Source organism: Phoxinus phoxinus (genome assembly GCF_949152265.1).
Source record: "Phoxinus phoxinus genome assembly, chromosome: 20".
Classification (NCBI taxonomy): domain Eukaryota; kingdom Metazoa; phylum Chordata; class Actinopteri; order Cypriniformes; family Leuciscidae; genus Phoxinus; species Phoxinus phoxinus.
The window spans coordinates 24897484-24919914 of NC_136895.1; the positions used below are offsets into that span (position 1 = coordinate 24897484).

The 22431-nt window shown below is 40.5% G+C and overlaps 1 protein-coding gene across 1 annotated transcript; it reads left to right on the top strand.

The window, feature by feature from the left end:
- Window positions 1–6330: 6330 nt before the first annotated feature.
- Window positions 6331–22234, top strand: LOC306988229 (uncharacterized protein; the record flags this gene model as incomplete). The annotated part of the gene is made up of 7 exons (XM_079593036.1): window positions 6331–6470; window positions 7350–7527; window positions 9209–9434; window positions 9667–9993; window positions 12564–12893; window positions 13146–13475; window positions 21840–22234. The coding sequence occupies 7 exons, from the start codon at window positions 6331–6333 to the stop codon at window positions 22232–22234; spliced, it is 1926 nt and encodes a 641-aa protein (XP_079449162.1).
- Window positions 22235–22431: the final 197 nt, after the last annotated feature.

Here is a 22431-nt window from a genome sequence, read left to right on the forward strand (position 1 = left end):
GAAGTTTGTTGTTACGAGGGCGATTTATGGAGGTGAGAACCGGAAAGCTTCAATAACAGTCGAACGCTAACTGACAGTAACCACATGAACTGAACGAGCTGTGGGTTATTCCGTGGTGGAATAGTAACTGCAAAAGAAGGGGTTTTCCCTTAACTGGGAGGCGGTGACGCAATTGTCAGCGGGTAGAACGCTGTGCCTCTGCTGGAGCGGATGCGGGAGAGTAAACCGCTCTCCACACCAATGTCTTCAGCACGGAGCGTGTAAAAGACCCAAGCGAGCTGGGTTTAGGACCGTCCGGATCCTGTGGCTGTTTCCAGTTTCCTGTTTCCTGTTCCTGTTCAATGGTTTCCTGTTTCACCATTGCTAAAGGCTACGGCGTGGCTGTATTCGCAGCTGGTTTTCCCCAAACACTCACACAAATTCACCTCTGCATTTTACACATCCGGGTTATCCGGTCCCACCCAAACTAAGCAAGGGGGTAATCCATCCGCCGGAAACTGAAGCCTCCGCGGGAGCCGCCATTGTAGCAGAACTTCACCTGCTGTTAGCATTCCATTGACTCCCATTCATTTTTGCGTCACTTTGACAGCGAATAACTTTACATCTAAAGCGTCCAAAGACTCCATTTGTCCATTATTTATTTCTAAAGAAACACGACAATGTATAAAAGGCTCCATTACTTTGTATCTTACGTTATGACTTTGTAGAAGGCGTTTTTGTAAAAAATAGGCTAACGATTGCGTCATACCCACACGACTCTCTGTCGCACTGTAGAGAAATTACCGTATAGACCGACGGAGAAACTCGCAAGCAATCGGGGGGACGTGGAGGCATAAAGTCAAGGGAGAAGCCCATAGAGATTTATAAAGTTGCTCATGCTGCGAGCTCATTGACAACTAATAATCACGCTCTCCGTCTCTGCGAGATTCGGAAGGGAATGATTCAGATTTCTCTCGGCACAGCTACTAGAAGACCCACGTCGTCAAGCTCAGTTTGAGCCTGCGCAGTTCGCCTGGCGATCAGGAAGTGAGTGCTTCAAATGGGCTTCACTTTTCTCCGTTGAAATCTATGGGGTCGCTGTGTCCAGTTTATATACTGTCTATGAAACTAAGCAGTGAGTAATATTTTTTTTTTTTTTTTTTTTTTGCCACATCTGATTCTGTGTCTGGACGAACGCACTGTTGATTCCGGGGTCTTTGAAAAAAAGATTTGACTGGGAATTTAAAGTGGTTGTATATTTTGTTTGGTTTTGTGTTGTGTGAAATGGTATGAAAATACAGACATTTCTAAGCTGATTCTGAACTGTCCTTGGTGATTTTCTTTTCTTTTTTTTATTTTCGTGTATGTAACTGGTGGCATTTAAGCTATCTGGGTTATTGGTTTGCAAATACTGGCAGGGTTAAACCTGCCTGGCGCCCGAACTTACTAACTTTTATTTGAACAATCGTTGGTTGATTATTTGAATTTATTACTGGGTTGGCACCGTTACACATGCATCAAATAATGCAACAATACCAAGATTATACCATTAGGCACCATACTGAAAGTCACTTCAACATTTCAACTAATTCAAATTCAAACTAATTTGCTATAATAAATAATTAAATATAATAAAGCCATTTAAATAATGCATTAACAAATTTTTTTATGTAAATGTTGCTTTAGAAATTCAAACAGTTAATTGGCTAAAGTAGAGAGTGCTTTGTTTGGTAACGCTTTAGATTACAGCCCGGAAAGTACTGCGTAATTAAAGCGATTTTACAGCGTAACCTTCGGTAATTATATTGTACCTATAACGTACTTACAATATAAGTATAAGGGAACAATATTTTAAGTTTGGGGAATAAAGGGGTAACAACCAGGAGAATTAAACAAATATTTATACTGTAAGTATTATAGAACTAAGGGGTACTTATTCTACTATTATGATATAACAATCTTACATTTGGGAGCAATTTAGCAAGAACATACACTGCATACATTTTTTAAATAATGGTGAACCAGTACATACTGTATAGCCTTTTTAAAAATTACAGGGTACATATCTATGCATTTATAAAGTAATATTTTTAACAAAAGTGCACTGAAAACGAAAACTATTGCAACTTTTGCTTAAATATTGGGGAAAGATGCTCTTGTTTCATGTAGCGGTGCTTGTTACCCTCTTGTTCCATGTAGTTACAGGGTAAATGTGACATTGCGGGCCGTAAATTAAAGTGGTGCTTGTTACCCTCTTGTTCCATGTAGTTACAGGGTAAGTACAATAAAAATGCATACACACAATCTTATATCACTGACTCGGAAACCTTTATTTATTATACAAGCACCACTTGCCCTGTAACCACATCAAACAAGATATATTTCCCAGTATTTAAAAAAATTGCAATAGTCTTAGCTTTTCTTGCCTTGAAACATGTTAGCCCAAACTTAAACATCTGCACTTTTGCTATAATTTTTTTATTTATTTTTTATTGTATTTGCATAGATATGTACCCTGTAATTTTTAAAAAGGCTATACAGTATGTACTGGTTCACCATTATTTCAAAAAGGTACGCAGTGTCTGTTCTCGGTAAATTGCTCCAAAATGTAAGAATCATAATAGTAGAATAAATATTTGTTTAATTCTCCTGGTTGTTATCCCCTTATTCCCAAAACTTTACATATTGTTCCCTTATACTTACATGCAAGTACTTTATAGGTACACTATAATTACAGAAAGTTACACTGTAAATTCCTCTTAATTACACAGTACTTTCCGGGCTGTAATCTAAAGCGTTACCCTTTGTTTTTCATTATATAGAGGGTTTATTGAAGCGGCTAAAGTGATTCAGACAGGAACAGTGAGACATTTCATTAATAACTGAACATGAATCATTCAAAATGGATATTTTAACCAAGTATTGTCCAGCTCTTCACAGAGCGGCTGTCAGTCAAACACACAGGTACTGAATTGAGTCTGTACTGATACTGGTAATGTTACAATCTTTACTATTGTTATTGACAACACTAGAGAGGAACATCCCTGAAGAAAACATCATCATACTGTTGTTTCTGATAATCACGTTCCTTTAAAGCTGGTGTTTTCAGCTGGGATCCTTTTATTTATGTTTAAGTCTATGAGGAACTTTGTGTTTTTGTCTGTAATGGCGTTTCTTTGTGGCTAAAGAAAGTCATTTAAAATCCTGCAAGGATTGATCCGTGAAATATCACCATTGTGTCCTTGATCAAACTCTCAATCTCAGGAACTAAAAATGGCAACAAAATGCCAAACTGTATTTTCATTTGCAACATATTGTTGTTTTTTATGTTCCACATGTTACTGCTGCTGTGCAAGCACTTTAACTGGTATTACGCTGAATGATGTTTTAAGCTTATCACTTGAATACACGTTGTCTGAACAAAATACTTGCAATTGTACAAATCTCTGTTTCTTAAAGGAACACTCCGACTTTTTGGGACTTTAGCCTATTCAACTTATTCCCCAGAGTTAGATAAGTCCATACATACCTTTTTCATCTCCGTGTGTGCTATAAGTCTGTTTGACGCACCCACCGCTAGCCTAGCTTAGCACAAAGACTGGATGTAAATGGTTGCAGCTAGCATACCAATCCAAATAAGTGACAAAATAAAGCAAACATTTTCCTATTTACATGTTGTGACTTGTATAGTCACAGAGTGTACAAAAAACAAAGTCACATGAGACACAGACATATTTTAACAATATAAATACTGGGAACTATATTCTCTGAAGGCGAAGCACTGCTGCTTGGGCGGAGTGATAACCGCAGCACCTGAGACGCGCCGTGGTGAGGAGCAGAGAGTTCGTTCAGAGTTCGTCTCATGTGCTGCGGTTATCACTCCGCCCAAGTAGCAGTGCTTCGCCTTCAGAGAATATAGTTCCCAGTATTTATGGTTAAAATATGTCTGTGTCTCATGTGACTTTGTTTTTTGTACACTCTGTGACTATACAAGTCACAACATGTAAATAGGAAAATGTTTGCTTTATTTTGTCTTTTATTTGGATTAGTATGCTAGCTGCAACCATTTACATCCAGTCTTTGTGCTAAGCTAGGCTAGCGGTGGGTGCGTCAAACAGACTTATAGCACGCACGGAGATGAAAAAGGTATGTATGGACTTATCTAACTCTGGGGAATAAGTTGAATAGGCTAAAGTCCCAAAAAGTCGGAGTGTTCCTTTAAGTTTATCCTGTTTGATTTTCTTGTTCAAAGAGCTCATTGTCTTACAGAACATCATCAGATCTCTCTGAACTCTGAGATCTGGGGTTCCCAAATCAACAGCAGGATTTATAAGCGTCACATGGCGCACTTTATTGTAAATGTTCTCAGAAAAGTGATGCCAGTTTCAGAGTACTATAGGCCTCAGAAAACCACAACCTCAGAACTTGGGTGCCTTGCATTGTTTGTTTTTTTAGCTTTTCAACAGCAAAGGAAAATGTGCTTTGAAATGTTAGCCCATAAAAACATGCTGCATAAAAACAAGCTTGAAAGGTCTGTGTGTTCATGTGATCAATGACAGATCTGTTTCACTCATTACGACTGGAATCTGTGAGTTTGTTATCAGAAATAACTGAACTAAGTTAATCATTTATAGAGTCTACAGTATGTAGCCTACATTACTTACTGATGGTGTGATGGATTAATGTTCACCTGTAACGTTTTAGGATTCAACTTTTGACATTTACTAAAGCTAGATGACCAACTCCATCTTTAGCATCTAATCAACTGTGATTTTAATACGTTTTTATTTCATCTATTTATATTGGAGGAAAGAAATCTGAATTCTTAGGTAAAGTTTCTGTGACAGTTTTCACATTGATTGCATGTAATTGAGCGTTATGAATTTTACTTGCATAATATTAGTCAACTTCCTGAACACGGCTGTTTCACGTTGATCTCAGTGCTAAGATGCTTGTATGGGACATGTGAATGTTTCTTATTTATTCCCCAAGTTTTGACGCGTGTCTTCTTGTTGTGTATTCACACTCGAAATCCATATAGTTCCTTTATCACTGTTTATTTTTCCAAGTCAATAAAGAATCACATAACATACAGCATAATCCTCTTGCCCAGCGATGTCTTCTCAACAACTTATTTGTAGAGATACTACTTATGAGGCAATGTATGCTATATTATAATAAACGGTCAAAAGCTTTGTGTTCTCCATGTGCGTCTGCTCTTATTGCATGCGCGTCAAACTTTTTTACATGCGCTACAAAAAAGACCTCACTGAACATGCGCGGTAAGAACAAATATAAACCAAAGAAATATATTCCACAGTAAATGACTAATTAACAAAAATAATTATTTTATCAAATTTACGCAATAAAAATATGAAAATATAAATTTTAAAATATGAAATATGGCTCTTGCAATGCTGTTTTAACTGAAAAAAAAAATCAATGTGGATGGTAAGCATCACATAAAGCTGGATTTATAAGATGGACATAAATACGACATCTAGAACAGCAGCATCTCCAAAATAGCGCTCCCTATCGGTTAAAAGTAGAGCTGTTATTATAGAGATGTGATTTTCTGCTTTACTGACACCAGAGAGCGATGATGTGTTTGTTACATTTGGTAAAATATCCAGCAGGGCTTTTTGTGTGTGAGACACTGTAAACCATTATGCAATGCAGTTAATTTTCTTTTCTTTTTTTACAATAAAACAAGAACAGTAAATGACAGGCATAGATGCACAGTTAAGGGTGGAATCAATATTTACTGATGAAAGTTATGTACATTTATATATGATAACCCAGACAGAAACATAGTGTCGGGCCACATCTGGTGCGTGTGAACTCCATGTGTTCCAGATGTGGGCCGGATCTGGGCCGACACCATGTTGCTGTCTGGGAAACTAAAAATAGAACATTTTAGTTGAGTTTATGGATGATATGCTATTGGGGAACCACTAAATTACACACACACACACCTCTCATTCAAATTAATGCGTACCAGGAGAGAGTCACATGACCCACATTCAACACTGATGAACACACCAATTAACAATTTGATGATGAAGAACATTGTGAAGAGTTAGTGCTGATGACAGGAACAGGAAGATTAGCAGGAAAACAAGGTAAAATAAACGTATATGAACAAATCAATCTAACCAGCAATATTATTTTTGTTTTAAAGTGTTGAGTGAGTGTTTAGTGTGATGATGAGCACTGAGTGTCTCTATAATTTTAAATATTGGAATGTTTGATCATTATATCATGTAAATTTATCTACTCACCACATACAGAAACATTGAATGATTTTGATGTCAGTTTTGCTTCAATTATCTCCAGTTTATAATCTCCAGTATGTTCAGTTGTGGTGTGTGTGATGGTCAGAGATCCAGTTTGATCGTCAAGCTTCAGTCTATCTCTGAATCTCCCATCAGGAACATCAGATGGGGAGAAGATTCCAGCAGCGCTACCGATTTCAGCTTCAAATTTCCACAGTATGTCGTTGTATTCATGTATTTCAGTACAGTGCAGTAGATTTGCATTTGTAATCATTGAAATGAAGATATCTAAAACAAGAGAGATTTGAACATAGTAAAAATGACCAAATTTGAACCGCAGAAATGTATTTTCTGTTTATTACTCTGAATGTGAATAAATTACACAAATATATAAGCTATACCAATCACACACCAGCAGCACAAATTTCATTCAATACAACAATATATTTATACTATATGGAACATACTTTTTTAATGTTAGTAAGATCAAATTCAAATAATGTCATGATCCCGGCCTGCGTTCCCCTGTCTTGTGTTCTGTTCCTTTTCATATCTGTATTACTTTCCTGTGTTCTGTTCCTGTTTGCCTTGCTGCCTTGTTTGTTGTCTCCATAGTTACCCTGATTAGTTCCTGATTGTTCCCAGGTGTGTCTTATTTGCCAATCACCTCTTGTGTATAAATACCCTATGTCTCATAGTCTTTGTCTTGTGTTTTCCATCGTGGATGTATGCATTTGTTTTATGTTCTGTTGTCTTGATTATCTTGTTCTGGCCTGGATTTACTTCTGTTGTTTTGTTTAAATAAACCTTTAGCTATATTTGGATTCAACGTCCTGTTTTTACTAAACCGCCGTTACAGAACACCAGACCAAATATGGATCCAGCAGTGAGACTTGTCTGACTTCGCCAAGAAACTTGCATATCGAGGACTACATCAGAGAGTGCCTGGACATTGCTAATATCACTGACCTCCCAGGCTTTGATTGACTTCTTTTGCTATGAATTACATAACGCGTTACTATCTACTGTACTCTTATCTGTGATGGTCCTCGAGAATCACTGAGTGAGTTCCTAGATTGTGCCCTTTTGTATAAGTGGATCCCACTTCACCGTGGGGGAGGTAGAGGAGGAACCTTCCCCAACACTACATCTACCTCTCAAGTCTGATGATTCTGAGTCCGGTGGTTCCAAGTCCAGAGTCTGCAGCCATCATAGCTGTCACTCCCGAAGCATCAAAGTCTGTCCCAAGGCGTTTGAGATCGCATCTAGTATGGTAGACCCGGCTCTGATGTCAGTGCGAGCAGGGACGCATGAACTGTGTCCCATAGAAATGAATGAGAAGTGTCGTAAACTGAATTATACCTGTCGTGCAACTGTGACTTTTCTTATGAAACAGCCTTTTTTCCCGATGTAAACTAAAAATAGATCAAGCCAAAATTGGCGTGAGCCTGAGGCTCCAAGTTGAAGATTAGCCAATAGGCTTTCGATTCAATAAATAAGCTGTTCAACTCCCCCCCCCCAAAAAAATTTCAGCATTGTGAAGCTTCTCCTCCATTGACATCCAATAAAAAAAATATTTTAAAAACCGCCTCTGGTCTCCTTCCGTGCATATCATAACATTAGGAGGCGTTGCTTTTTCTTTTTCTTTAAAGGTACACTGTGTAGTTTTTTTTTAAGTATTTTATTAGCCTAACTAAAATCAATGTCTTTATTCATAAATATGTCCTCAATGGTGTACAATTACCTCTGCCAATTATCTGACTTATCCTTATAAATGAAGAATTTATTATCTTTATATACATGGGACGGGTAGGTCCACGGAGGCTTCCATGTAGTTCCGCCATCTTGGAAAAACTATGATAGCAGAGAGGGACAAAAAGCACTATAGCCTATCTCAACTCGTTTCCACAACACGTTTTCGTTCAGAGCCAGCGTAACGTGACTGAAACCAGCAGAAGCGGACAATGAGAGAGGAGTAATGCGTGTTAACATTGCAACCTTGACTTCAATTGTGGCTTTGTCAATACGCAAATGAATGCTTCCTCATATATTAAAAAAACTCTCGGGATGGCGAGACGGCCCTGTCGGATTCTGCAGTCGGGCGCAGTTTCTCTCCACCGACTGCGCTGATCAAAAGCACGATGGGAAACGACTTGCTAGAAGCTTAAAGGGATAGTTCACTTTAAAATTAAAATTCTGTCATCATTTACTCACCCTCAAGTTGTTTCAAACCTGTATTAATTTATTTCTGCTGAACACAAAGAAAGATATTTTGAAGAATGTCAGTAACCAAACAGTAGTCTGTACCCATTGACTTCCATAGTATTTTTTTTTCCTACTATGGAAGTCAATGGGTACAGACTACTGTTTGGTTACTGACATTCTTCAAAATATCTTTCTTTGTGTTCAGCAGAAGAAATAAATTAATACAGGTTTGAAACAACTTGAGGGTGAGTAAATGATGACAGAATTTTAATTTTAAAGTGAACTATCCCTTTAATGCTCACTGGTTTAATGCTCACTGGTTTAAACAACCGTGATGTATTGTTCTCTTTTTAAAATGCTTGATTTTAAAACTCTGATATCATGTTTTTATGAGTATAAATTCTGTGTGAATCTTCACTAATTTTCTGACAGTGCTATCGGTTTCATATAACTGTTGTCATATTTCAAAATAATAATAATAACCTGAAAAAAACATGTATTAAAGTAAAAAATTATGGAAAACGCGTCTTTAGAATGGAATAAAATAGCAAATGCTTTGGATGTCTTGTTCATGATATTTATTTTCACATAAAAACAACAGAACCTAAATCCAGTTATGTCCAGCAAGCAGCAACACAGCGCATGAGCGTAAATCACGCGAGTGACTCGACATTAATCCACTTCTTACCAGAGAGATCTGCATGTCCGTCTTGGCTTCACTTCTCTCTCCTCTCTTCTCCTCACTGCAGGGCGAGGCTCATCTCAAACGAGCAACCGCCCATCATCAGTACAAACAGAAGCTGAAAAAGACTTGTGTTTTGCACCGTTTAAAGAACGACGCATCAGAGATTACTTTCAGTTTCACAGATGAAACAGCACTTTTACGTTACCGAATTACGTCATTTAAGGCCAACATTGTGAAAATGCAGAATGTCTCAAATATTCGCTTATTGCGCATTTGTTTACTTTTGTACGGTAAGACATTTGTAGGTTATCATTTCTCTTGTCTCTTTAGGACAACGATGAACGAACGTGAAGCAGTTTAGTTTATATTCGATGGAAATTAGTTTAATAGGCATGTGTGTGCTAGACCATTCTAAGACATTTATTTGTTGTCTCTTTTCTGGTCAAAGATAAAAATGAACAATGAACGTAAACGTGATTTGTGTGTTGTTGTTTGGCTCGTAACTGTTCATTTCTTCTTCAGGTGTTTTAGGTGTTGGTACAGATGGAGAGTCCGTGTCTGTGATGGAGGGAGATTCAGTCACTCTAAAATATCTTATAGAGAAAAACAAACAAGAAGAAATGATTTGGTATTTTAATAAAATTAGCATAGCTGAAATAACTACAGATCAGAGTAAGATCTGTACAGATGTTCAGTGTAAAGAGAGATTCAGAGACAGACTGAAGCTGGATCATCAGACTGGATCTCTGACCATCACAAACACCAGAAACACAGACTCAGGACTTTATGATGTATGGGTGTCCAACAGAAAACGTGGCGGTGGAGAATCCTACTCTATTGTTGTACATGGTAAGTTATTATTAAAGTCCCCCTGTAGTCAATAATGTGATCCCCTGATCTATGCCCCTTTTCACAAGATGTAAAATAAGACACTTGTCGCCCACCCCCAATTTAATTGGTTTATTATACAGCAATCTTATTGGCCTTGACGATTCGAGCCATTCCTTTATGTACTATTTTATGAATGATTTGGCCGTATTAAAGAAATATTAAATGCTAACTCTAATCGTATCGGTTTACAGTGGTAATTTTAGTTAAGATCTATTGGCTAATGTTTTATTGTTAAGACACAGAATAGATTAAGTAATTGTTTAAAAACGAACGCTTGGTGACCTCAGTGTACTTCAGGCTAATAGAGCTATTTTACATTAGCGCGTCATTCATTTGGCTTCTTCATATTTCCATCAGGATCGGTGGATCAGTTCAAACTCAGGATTTTACTCAAATTTGGATAATTCACATTATTAAAGGAATACATTGGACAAACCCGAACGCGAAAAGCATATTTACATTATATTAAATTTTAAAGCACGGCCGTTTTGTGTTGTACATTTTATTGTACATCACACAAAAGATGAAGTGTCAGTTTTACTTCATAAAATCACCGTAAGAGCTGAGAGCTAACACAGTATAAGAAGTGCGTAAGTACATAAAGAATTTCGGTAGAGTTGAGGGAGCATTTTCTTCGAAAACCAAATGAATCCACCTCACCTTCAGCTGCTGCCTCCGATTTCGGGAGTAAATAGAGAGCTATGTGGATTAATACATCCAGCCACACAACACCTACAACGCTTGGGAGACATTCTCGCCAGTGCAGCAATGGTGGATGTGTACAACTCGCTGTGAACTCGATCAGGGCGGGTCTATGTTAAAACGGTAGTGACTGTCAACACTCGTGGGCGGGGCCTGTGGCTGATGTGACGTCACACCAGCCCCATGGCTGAATACAGGTTGTTGGGAGACACCGCTTATGATTTATGGGGATTTTAAAAAAGGAGTGAGTGGATTTTAATCACTGGTGTACACACATTTATGTCCAAACACCATGCAAAAATTAATTTTGCATAATAGGTCCCCTTTAAAACTTTTTTTTTTTCATGCCTTTGAATGTAATGGCGCTTTTCCACTGCATGGTACGGCTCGGTTCGGTTCGGTACGGTACGGTTCAACACGGCGCGGAGCGGTTCGGCTCGCTTCGCTTTTCCACTGCGTGGTACGACTCAACTCGGTACGGCACGGTTCGGTTCGCTTTAGCTCGGTTGCTTTTCCACTGCAGTTAGTACCGCTTCAAAGTGGGTGGGACTGATCGTTATTGTAGGTCCGGTGGTAGCCGTGTGCGGCTAAGAGCTGTGCTACTTCCGCTCCTCGGCAACCAACGAGAGGAACGTCTGCACCTCGTCCACTGACCACGATTCAGCCATTTCTTGTTTGATTTTTTTTTACTTTTTTTGTCAAGTAAAAACTCTAAAAACAGGTGCTACCGCGTTGGCTGGCTATTTAAATCTAGCGGGTTTAGTGTCTCGTGTCGCAAATACAATGACGCTGAAGTGACGATTCTGTCTGACCAATCAGTGATCTGCAGTGTTTTCACGTCACATTTAGTATCGGTACGGTACGCTTGGAACCTCAACAGAGGTGGTACCATTTAAAGCGAGCCGTGCCGTACCGTACCATGCAGTGGAAATGCGCCATAAGTGAGCCGTACCGAACCGAGCCGTACCGTACCATGCAGTGGAAAAGCGCCAAAGCGTGCCGTGCCGTACCGAACCGTACCGTACCATGCAGTGGAAAAGCGCCATAACTCTATACCCTTGCTTCCTGTATATGTGGGTTCATGAATATGCTAATTAACATTGCCTCCACTCACTCACAACAGCTCCACTGGACTTTACTCTAGTAAACGTTGCACAATGGCAAGTGGAAATACAGGTTTAATTCAGGCATATATGTTTTAACAAGAAACTGATACAGAAGAAGTGGAAGAGAGTATTATACAGGCTCCTCTACAATGTATCAGAATGGTATCGCTCTCTACAACGTCAGACACATAACAGTAATTAATATGATTGGCCTTTGGATGGACTACATTGTCAAACAGCTATTAATGTGTTGCTAATGTTACACAAAACATGTTCCCGTTCTCCATCTCAGTCTGTCTTCTAACAATCATCAGACACTCTTTGAACAACTCAGAACGTCAGTGGAGAAAGGCATATAGTTCATTATAACATCATAATACACATAATAGGAAAAAATTTGACAATTTTATGAGGTATTATCATGTGTAACATTCATCTATGTATTAATGAATTGTATAATGTTCATTATGTTAAATAAGATCAGTATACTCATGTATGTTTGTCTGATAAGTGAATCTGTCAATCAATGATGTTCTTCTGCTGTTTGATTACATGTGGTACATTTAGTGGTGTGCAAATATCTCAATATCGAGAAGAAGAAAAAAAAGAGCTAATACCTTGGCTGGTTTAGTCCGGTCATAGACTAGCTTTTCATATTTTTCATATTCATATCCTGTAATTTTGTTTTGCTCATAAGGGCTTTCTTTTCTTCTTCTTCAGGTGTGTCTGGTGTTGATAAAGATGAAGTGTCAGTGATGGAGGGAGATTCAGTCACTCTAAACACTGGTGTTAAAACAAACCAACAAGAAAAGATTAAATGGTATTTTAATGGGATTCGAATAGCTCAAATCACTGTAGATCAGAGTTTCATCTGTACAGATGTTCAGTGTAATGAAGGCACTGAGAGATTCAGAGACAGACTGAAGCTGGATCATCAGACTGGATCTCTGACCATCAGAAACATCAGGACATCAGACGCTGGACTTTATAAACAACAGATCAACAACAGCAGAATCAGCATCATGAAGAGATTTAGTGTTACTATCGCTAGTGAGTATAATAGTGTTGATTCATTAAATCTTTGATCCCATCGGTTGATCCACTATAAAAAGTCAGAGAAGTCATTATGTATAAGATCATCCGTGAGACTAATGTTTGTCTGATGAGTGAATGTGTAAACACATTATGAATTCAGACATTTCTCTATTCACAATCTTTATGATCTGGAGGAAACATTTTCACAGATCTTTCCTGTTGTGTAATTTAGTTTGGTGTATAATTAACTATTAATTTCTTCTTCAGGTGCATCTAGTGTAGGTACAGATGAAGTGCGAGTGTCAGTGATGGAAGGAGATTCAGTCACTCTACACACTAATGTTGAAACAAACCAACAAGAGAGGATTATATGGTATTTCAATGGCATCCGTATCGCTCGAATCAATGGAGATCTGAGTAAGTTCTGTACAGATGTTCAGTGTAATGAAGGCACTGAGAGATTCAGAGACAGACTGAAGCTGGATCATAAGACTGGATCTCTGACCATCACAAACATCACAATCACAGATGCTGGACATTATCAACTAAATATCATCAGCAGCAAAACCAGCATCATGAAGAGATTCAGCATTTTTGGTGAGTCGCAAAGTTTAAAAACGAAGTGTACATTTAAATTGCATCAGTAATGTGTTTAGTGATATTTTTGCAGTGACATTCAGAGGTGATTTTTATTTTTTCGTGTGAATTATTTCACATTTATTCACATTTACTGTTAAAGGGGACCTATTATGCCACTTTTTACAAGAAGTAATACAAGTCTCAGGTGTCTTCAGAATGTGCCTGTGAAGTATCAGCTCAAAATACCCCCAAAATTATGTATTATACCATGCCCTAAATGCCCATATTTGGGTGTCTGTATCTTTAAATGCAAATGAGCTGCTGCTCCCCCTTTTCCAGAAGAGTGCTGTGCCTTTACAGCTCCTGCCTCAGATACTCCAACAACAACAAAACAGGAGAACAAAAATGAATGACAGTGAAAATACCAGTGTTCAGCCATATGCCAGAGGTGGAGTGGGACACTAATGAAGGAGAGACTCTGGCAGAAGTAGAACCTCTGATAATGCATTTAAATGAAGATATTTCTGAATGGTTAGTTGATAAATTGATAAAACGGAGAACATTTAGACCGTTTACCACGTATCTGAGACTGTGTGTTACAACTAGCTGCTCTAGTGAGGATATAAACATGGCGGATCGATTAAGGGAGGGACCTGTGCTAATGCACAGTCTATCACCAGCTGTGGGCGTGTCTCATAAAAGACAGCAGACATACAGTATACTGTAAAGATATACACTTCATTTTCAGTCTCATACACAGTTGAGTGCGCAGAGCTTTCAAAGTATATTCCTTGGCCGTGAGCGTAGAAAAACGCATTGTCTAGTGATCATCTATAGTGAAGTTTTGTTTTCAAACACTCAAATCACTCGCACATGCCATTATAAAGCCTGTGTATACTTACACTTAAATACTTAATTTAAATTAACAGTATTATTCCCATTCCCCAGTTCCATTCGAGACCAGCAAGTTTTTATGGCCGGAATTGAACCGATCTTTCCGGCCTGGAACCCGTTTTCTGCAGTGGAAATGTACTGAACGGTTTGAGAACGGACACAGGTCAGGAATCCGCACCGGAAACATGTTGGTGAAGTTTGCATTATAGGTCCCCTTTAAAGTGAAGTTTGTATAATTAACAACAAATTTAGTTTAGTATGATTTTAAAACAAATTGTTTTTCAATTATTGAGTTGTTATTTTATCAGTTTGTTTTGGTGAAGATGACACCTCATCACCTGATCACTTTTAAAGGGGAAATGAAGCAGTCAATCAAGTTTACATGATTTACAAGAAGGATTTCCACTATAATCAACAATTATATAAGAAACATGACAAATGTAAATATATAAAAGAAAAAAGACAAACCGTTATATCTTTCGTTATATCATTGTGCAGTATTCTAACCTGTGACGTCACGGGGTTGGTTGGCTTCAAAGGCTCTGTCTACACCACAGTGTTTTTACCGCGAACAACTAACGTTAGGTACAGTCATTGTTAGATAACAGCTGTAATGAACTAGCTAACGCTAACTTAGTGTAGTTTATTAGTACGAGACAAAAAGACGACTTCTAATGTTTTATATGTTAACAAACTGCACATGGAAACATTGTTCGTGATGTCTGCCATCATATTCCTGTCTCTTGTCAACACCATGTAAGTTAGCATGTATTTGTTGTATTATATACAACAATATACAGAAATGTATTTGATGAACTCTATATAAAGCCTACCTTCATGGGAAAAAAAGGTTAAATATTATTATTTTTAATGAAATTATTGTACAATGGTGAGAGTAATACAGTTCCCTATCAAGGGAACTCCCGCTGCGTTTACGCTGTGGGAACACTTCCAAGTGTCTCGTCATGAAGCAAATGTATAATCAGTCCAATGAATGAGCGGGACGTCAGGTGACGTCATAGACCAGGAAACTATAAATCACCCCTGAACGCAGAGCGTGACAGCTTCTGTTTCTTCAGCGAAGCGCTCTCTGTGTGAATCGGTCTGATTCTGTCTGTCTTATTTATTGTTGTCTGTCAAGTTGCAATATATATTTTATGGCAAAAAAAAAAAGAGCAAACAAGCGTTGTGTTGTTCCCTGCCCACGTTATTTTACGAGCGGGGACACACACACATCAGCTTGTTTGGGAGTGGAGCATGTTAACAGTCAGTTCTCGAGGGGACTGCCTGTGAGCATTGCTAGAAGCTGTCCGTGAGGACGCTCTGCTCCCGCCGGCCGTTCTTCGAGGATGACGGTTCGGTTCGCGTTCCTCGAGGCGCGGGTCCCGCTGTTGCCGAGGCGCGGCGGGGACTCGTTTCGTGGGGTTCGCAAACGGATCTGACAGCGGGGGTTGAGACGGGCGCGCCCTATCTCGGCTCTCATCTGCCAGATCCAGTGGCTTTTCTCGGGGAGAAGCACGCGCTGCGTTTCTCCTCCCCGCGATGATGCTGCGATTTCCAGTTCCGAGGAACTGGTATCGTTTATGTTTTGTTAAGAAAGAGAGAACAAAACAATAAAGAATATATATAAAGAATATATATATATATATATATATAAGGCAGATGTTTATGAGTTTCTATAATAAATAAGTTTGCTCATAACTCTGTTGAATAAAGAGGAGCTTATAAAAGGAGGTTTTATCTAGTGCTGTTGCTAAGTTAAATAAATATTTACTGGCCAGCCAACATTATGAGAGTGAGAATATAATGATAAAAAATCTGAGAGTGAAAATATAATGGATTTATATAAACTCTATATCTCAGCCTCCTCGTCGGGGATTGCCGTTTTAAAAAAAGCGCCCTATCTGCACACTGAGGTGTCGAGATCGTGGAATAAACCGGTTTCTATTTATGTGTTTTAAATCCCCAAACTTCTACTATAGTTATGGGTATTTAGTATCATGGTATGACAGAGCCTCGGGTTAAGAGACGCTTGCAAGCTATCTCTCTCCTGAGTCGGCGTCATTATAACCCCGACGCTACCCACCAGCCATCATAAATAATAGATCAATATTATTAAGCAGCGCTGGTTGGTAAAGTATATATATATTTATATATAAGGGCATGGATGAATGTGAGGATGTCAGCGCTGACGCTATTTCAGAATTGCGTCGCGCAACAGACAAAACTGTACCGGGGAGGGACGGTTTTGAGAAATCGTTTTTCCTCGGCGTCCTCTGGAGGGCGACTCTCTGAGGAGGGTTGCAGCGCTGCCAGTTCGGTTGTTTCCTGCTGGTGGCCACGGAGTGATATATATTAAGTTTTCTGATGTAAAGAAAAATAATATAAAACATGTCTGTTCTTCTGAACTCTGCGCTTTCAAATAAACAAAGGAATAAACTATTCAGCGGCGTTCCAGAGGATTCTTCCTCACCGATCTAATGTTCCTGAGACTGCTGGGAAGCAGTCTCAACCTACTAAAGCTCCTCGCAGCATAAAGTGCTGCAAAAAGAAAGAAAATAAGCCTGACGCCGAGGCTGCAGGCTTCTGAGGATGGTCCCCTCCGGGGTAGGACGGTTTTGAGAAATCGTTTCTCCTCGGCGCCCTCTGGGGTGCAACTCTCTGAGGAGGGTCGCAGCGCTGCCAGTTCGGTTGTTCCCTGCCGGTCCTCCGTTCAGGGCACCGAGGTGTCAGCGTCCCCAAACGATCCTCCGAGGAGGGTCGTAGAGCGGTCAGTTCGGTTTCCCTGCCGGTTCGCCGTTTCAGGGTACCGAGGTGCCTGCTTTTTCCAACGATCCTCCGAGGAGGGTCGTTGGAACTAGGAGTTAGAGGTAGGCAAGATCTGAGGACTGTCGTTATCTCTAATAAAACTTGGACAAGAAGTCCTGACGCTGAGGCTATCAGGCTTCTGAAGGTTCCTCCGGGGCAGGGACGGTTTTGAGAAATCGTTTCTCCTCGGCGACCTCTGGGGTGCGACTCTTTGAGGAGGGTCGCAGCGCTGCCAGTTCGGTTGTTCCCTGCCGGTTCGCCGCTTCAGGGCACCGAAGTGACTGTTCAACCAAATCCAGAGGCCAGACTCCAGAGACTGGTGCCCTTAGCAGAATTTCTGGCAGCGTGGTTACTACTGCCACATATTTCTCAGTGGGTCCTGCTCACTATAGAAGGGTTTCAGAATTCAGTTCGGTTCTCGTCCGCCCAGATTTCTAGGGGTCCTCCCCACAGTGGTGGACCTCGAGCAGGCTCTGGTTATGGAGCAGGAAGTGCTGACACTTCTGCAAAAGGAGCTATAGAAGGGGTTCCTCCTCCCAGCAGACAGTCAGGGTTTTTCAGCCGTTACTTCATTGTTCTGAAAGAGGATGAAGGGTTGCGTCCTATTCTAGATCTGCGTCAATTAAACGGCAGGTTTCAGAATCTCAAGTTCACAGTATGCTTACGCTAATATGATTGTGCACAGATTCAGTCCGAGGACCGGTTTGTCACAATAGACTTGAAGGACGCTTACTTATCTATCCATCCTCATCACAGGAGGTTCCTGAGGTTTGCTTTCAGGGGCGAAGCATACCAATATCGGGTTATTCCATTCGGCCTATGTTTATCACCCCGCATCTTTACAATATGCGTGGATGCAGCTCTGGCTCCTCTGAGACCCCAGGGCATTCACGTATTATATTATATAGACGGTTGGTTGATCCTAGCTCAATCTGAGCATATGGCAGTTCGGTATCGAGATGTCGTCCTGTTTTATTTAAGATGTTGGGGTTGCGACACAACACCAAGAAGAGTGTGCTCCTCCCAGCTCAGAGGACCACTTTTCTAGGTGTGCTATAACGATTCGCCGTAAATGGGGTAAAACTAGGCCAGTCACTCACTGTGAAGCAGTTTCAGACTGTTGGGTCTCATGGCAGCTGCGTCCAACGTAATTACTTTTGGCCTTCTGTACATGAGACCCCTGCAGTGGTGGCTCAGGACCCCAAGGGGTTTTCTCCGAGGGGAAATCCGTTTTCACATGATCAAGGTCACGCGGCTATGCCTACGTGCCTCGGTCATGTGGAAGAACCTTGGTTCCTCGCCCAGGCCCAGTGTTGGGGGCTTCTTGTCGACGCATAATGCTATCGACAGATGTTTCCCTCACAAGTGGGGGGTGATCATGAGTGGTCACTCGGCGAAGGGTCTTTGGCAGGACCATCTTCCTTTTTGCACATAAATGGCTAGAAGTGATGGCGGTATTCCGATTATCTCAATACTTCCTGTCAGACCCGAGAGGTCACCATGTGCCTGTCCTTTCGGACAACACACTGATGGTCTCGTATATCAGAGCAGATATCCTGTTGAGGCAGGGGCTGAGGCCCGGGGAATGGACACTTCACCCTGAGGTGGTGGAGCTCCTTTGGGAGAACTTCGGTAAACTCAGTCTACCTTTTTGCATCGTTTATACTACGCATTGCCCTTTGTGGTTCTCCCTGATGCATCCAGCTCCGCTTGGACTGGATACGATGTACTAGGTGTGGTTGAGGCTACACCTGTACGCATTTCCCGATATCTTTGCTCCCGGGAGTTCTGGAGAGGGTTTGCCTGGTAGGGGCTCATCTATTATTAGTAGCCCAATTCCGGCCGGCCCGAGAGTGTTTCTCAGACCTACTGTCCCTTCTAGATGGCTCTCCCATGGAGATTCCGTTCAGGAGGGACTTAGCGTCCCAATCAGGGACACAATATTTCACCCTCTTCCGGAGTTATGGATACTGTGGGCTCGGCCTCTGAGGGGGCCCAGCTCATAGATTCAGGTCTCTCGACCGAGGTCGTGGAGACCATACTCCAGTCTAGAGCTCCCTCCACGAGAATACTGAATATGCATTGAAATAGAAACTGTTCTCTGCCTGGTGCGGAGAACACCTTCTGAATCTTGTTATCTGCCCTGATGGTACAATACTTGATTTCTGCAATTAATGTTTCTTTGCTGGGTTATCTCTGAGGAGAGATCCTTAATTTCGATTTCTCCGTGGTACATGAGGCTGAGGCCTGCACATACTTGGATTTGCACCTGGTAGGGTGATAGTCTTTCTTCACCCCAGGCCGGGTTGTATTCCTAGGTCCCTTCTAAAATTGCGGGTCATTTGTGCTGCAGGCCTTCTGTCCTCCACCTAATACCCCAGATCAGGAAAAACTTAATCTGTTATGCTCTTTCCGGGCTTTGGATGCTTATGTCCACAGAGCTGCCCTGTGGCGTATATAAGAGCAATTATTTGTTTGCTTTGGGTTAACTAGTTAGGTTGCCCTGCATCTAAACAGATAATGAGCAAGCAAGTAGTTGAGGCTATCTCACTTGCTTATGAAGCGGCCGGACAGCCTTCACCTTGGCTGTCCGGGCCCATTCTACGAGGAGTATGGCTGCCTCTATGGCTCTAATTTCGGGAGTTTCCCTTCACGACATTTGTGATGCGGAAGGCTGGCCCTCGCCGCATGCATTTGTCAAATTTTATGACTTAGACCTCTCCACTCCTGGGGCGAGGTTGCTTGCTTCTAGTGTGCGCAAGGTCTTCACACAGAACGGGCACTTGTCATTATGGCGTAGTGGGTATTGGGGTTCCCACAGCGTAAACGCAGCGGGAGTTCCCTTGATAGGGAACGTCTCTGGTTACGTATGTAACCTTAGTTCCCTGAGAGGGAACGAAACGCTGCGTTCGCCTGCCATACTTCCTGCATGCCCTGATCGACTTGCTTCAGGCTTTTCAGAAGCTGTCACGCTCTGCGTTCAGGGGTGATTTATAGTTTCCTGGTCTATGACGTCACCTGACGTCCCGCTCATTCATTGGACTGATTATACATTTGCTTCATGACGAGACACTTGGAAGTGTTCCCACAGCGTAAACGCAGCGTTTCGTTCCCTCTCAGGGAACTAAGGTTACATACGTAACCAGAGACGTTTTTTCCTATGAACCGCGGGTTTCATGTTTTTTTATTTTTATTTTTTTTATCTGTTATCCACATTAGTTCACTTTCTGTTAATTTATTTAAGTGTAGACCAAGCTTCCATGCAGATCTGGGTGCTTGCTGTGTGAAAAGTCTATCGATAAACGGATATGGCAAAGGAAGTGCATTTATACTCGCTTAAGCGCGTATTAATGCGGGAGGCGCGTGCACGCAAATGGAGTGCGATTTGTCCGAGTCGTATTTCTGTTCAGCATGGTAAATGTGCGCGCCAGGGTGATGCAGGATTGACCAATTATTCATATCTGTGGTTTTAACAACTTTTTAAAATAAAATTTTAGGCAAGGTGATTTTTCTAATATATGTAGCTACTACCAGTGCGAAAACATGGACGTTTCAGTTCCCCTTCAATTATCATCTGTTTAAAGGTGCAGTAAGCAATTTCTGAGAAAAGCAGCACAACAACACACTTGTAGCCAATCAGAGAAAGAGATATGGCTGAGAGACATCACAAAAAGTCAGAAGAATATCACCAGAAAAATGTATTTGCCCTTGCTTCAGCTATGATAAATTGACATCAACTGTTCATGCAATTTGGGGGTGAGGCAATAAAGGGATGGATGTGTTTGTTTGGGTTGATTTCAAATATCAACAGCGTTTCTCAGAAATTGCTTACTACACCTTTAAAGGAGAACTCCGGTCAATTTTAACATTGAGCTCAATTTTTAGTAAATTTTGAGTGCTGTCAATACAGAGAACAACGACAAAAATCGGTGTTGCCTACACCGAGTTATCCTCTTTTTAAAATTTGCACCCTATTGACTTGAATGGGGTCTAATTTTAAACCTGCTTTTATTTCTCTTATCTTCCTTGATGTGTCATACAAGTGCCCAGCCATGTTGAGTGATTCCTTCAGAGTGAACACGAGTGAATCTGACTGCAGTAGATGTGAAATATATGAATCACGCGCGTGAACTCGACAATCGACTACTGTGGACTTCGACCGAAAACAGGAACTAAATACAGGTATGTGCGCTGGCTGATATAACATCATTTTTATTCATATATTTCACATCTGCAGTCAGATTCACTCGTGTTCACTCTGAAGGAATCACTCAACATGGCTGGGCACTTGTATGACACATCAAGGATGATAAGAGAAATAAAAGCAGGTTTAAAATTAGACCCCATTCAAGTCAATAGGGTGCAAATTTTAAAAAGAGGATAACTCGGTGTAGGCAACACCGATTTTTGTCGTTGTTCTCTGTATTGACAGCACTCAAAATTTACTAAAAATTGAGCTCAATGTTAAAATTGACCGGAGTTCTCCTTTAAATGCATCTGTTGTTTCCTACTACAGTACTATGCGTTTTTTTTGTTCACTAGGAATCCAAACTTCAGAGGATTTGATGTAAAAACATCTATGCAAATTGTGTTTTATAAGCACTAAAGGTCAACAAATGGGAAATAGGCTGAAAGTTAAGATAAGCTTGAGGAATCAATTTGTATATGTTTGTGTTTCAGATGTTCCTGCTTCAGAACGAGATAAAATGAAGAGAACATCTGTGAAGGAGGGAGAATCTGTCACTTTAGATCCTGGTGAAAAAATAAATACAAATAATTTGATTATGTGGTACTTTAATGACACTCTCATCGCTGAAATCACTGTAGATCAGAGTAAGATCTGTACAGATGTTCAGTGTAATGAGAGATTCAGTGACAGACTGAAAGTGAATCAGACTGGATCTCTGACCATCACAAACACCAGAAACACAGACTCTGGACTCTTTAAACTACAGATCGGCAACATCAGATTCAGCATCATAAAGATCTTCAGTGTTACTGTCACTGGTGAGTATCAAAAAGTCCCTCAAATCAACCCAGTACATGTCTTCATTGTGGCCTCTTTGAAATGGTGACTTGGACTCAATAATACAAAAATATAATTATATTACAATTAATATAAGAAATATAATTGTGATGATCTCTATCACCTTAACATGCACCCCAGGTGATACACAATTAACATGAAAAACACATAAAATTATGAATGCGGTTTCCTGTTCAGCTCACCGTGATGCTGTTCTGCTAAAACCCACCAGAAGGCGCCATTTAT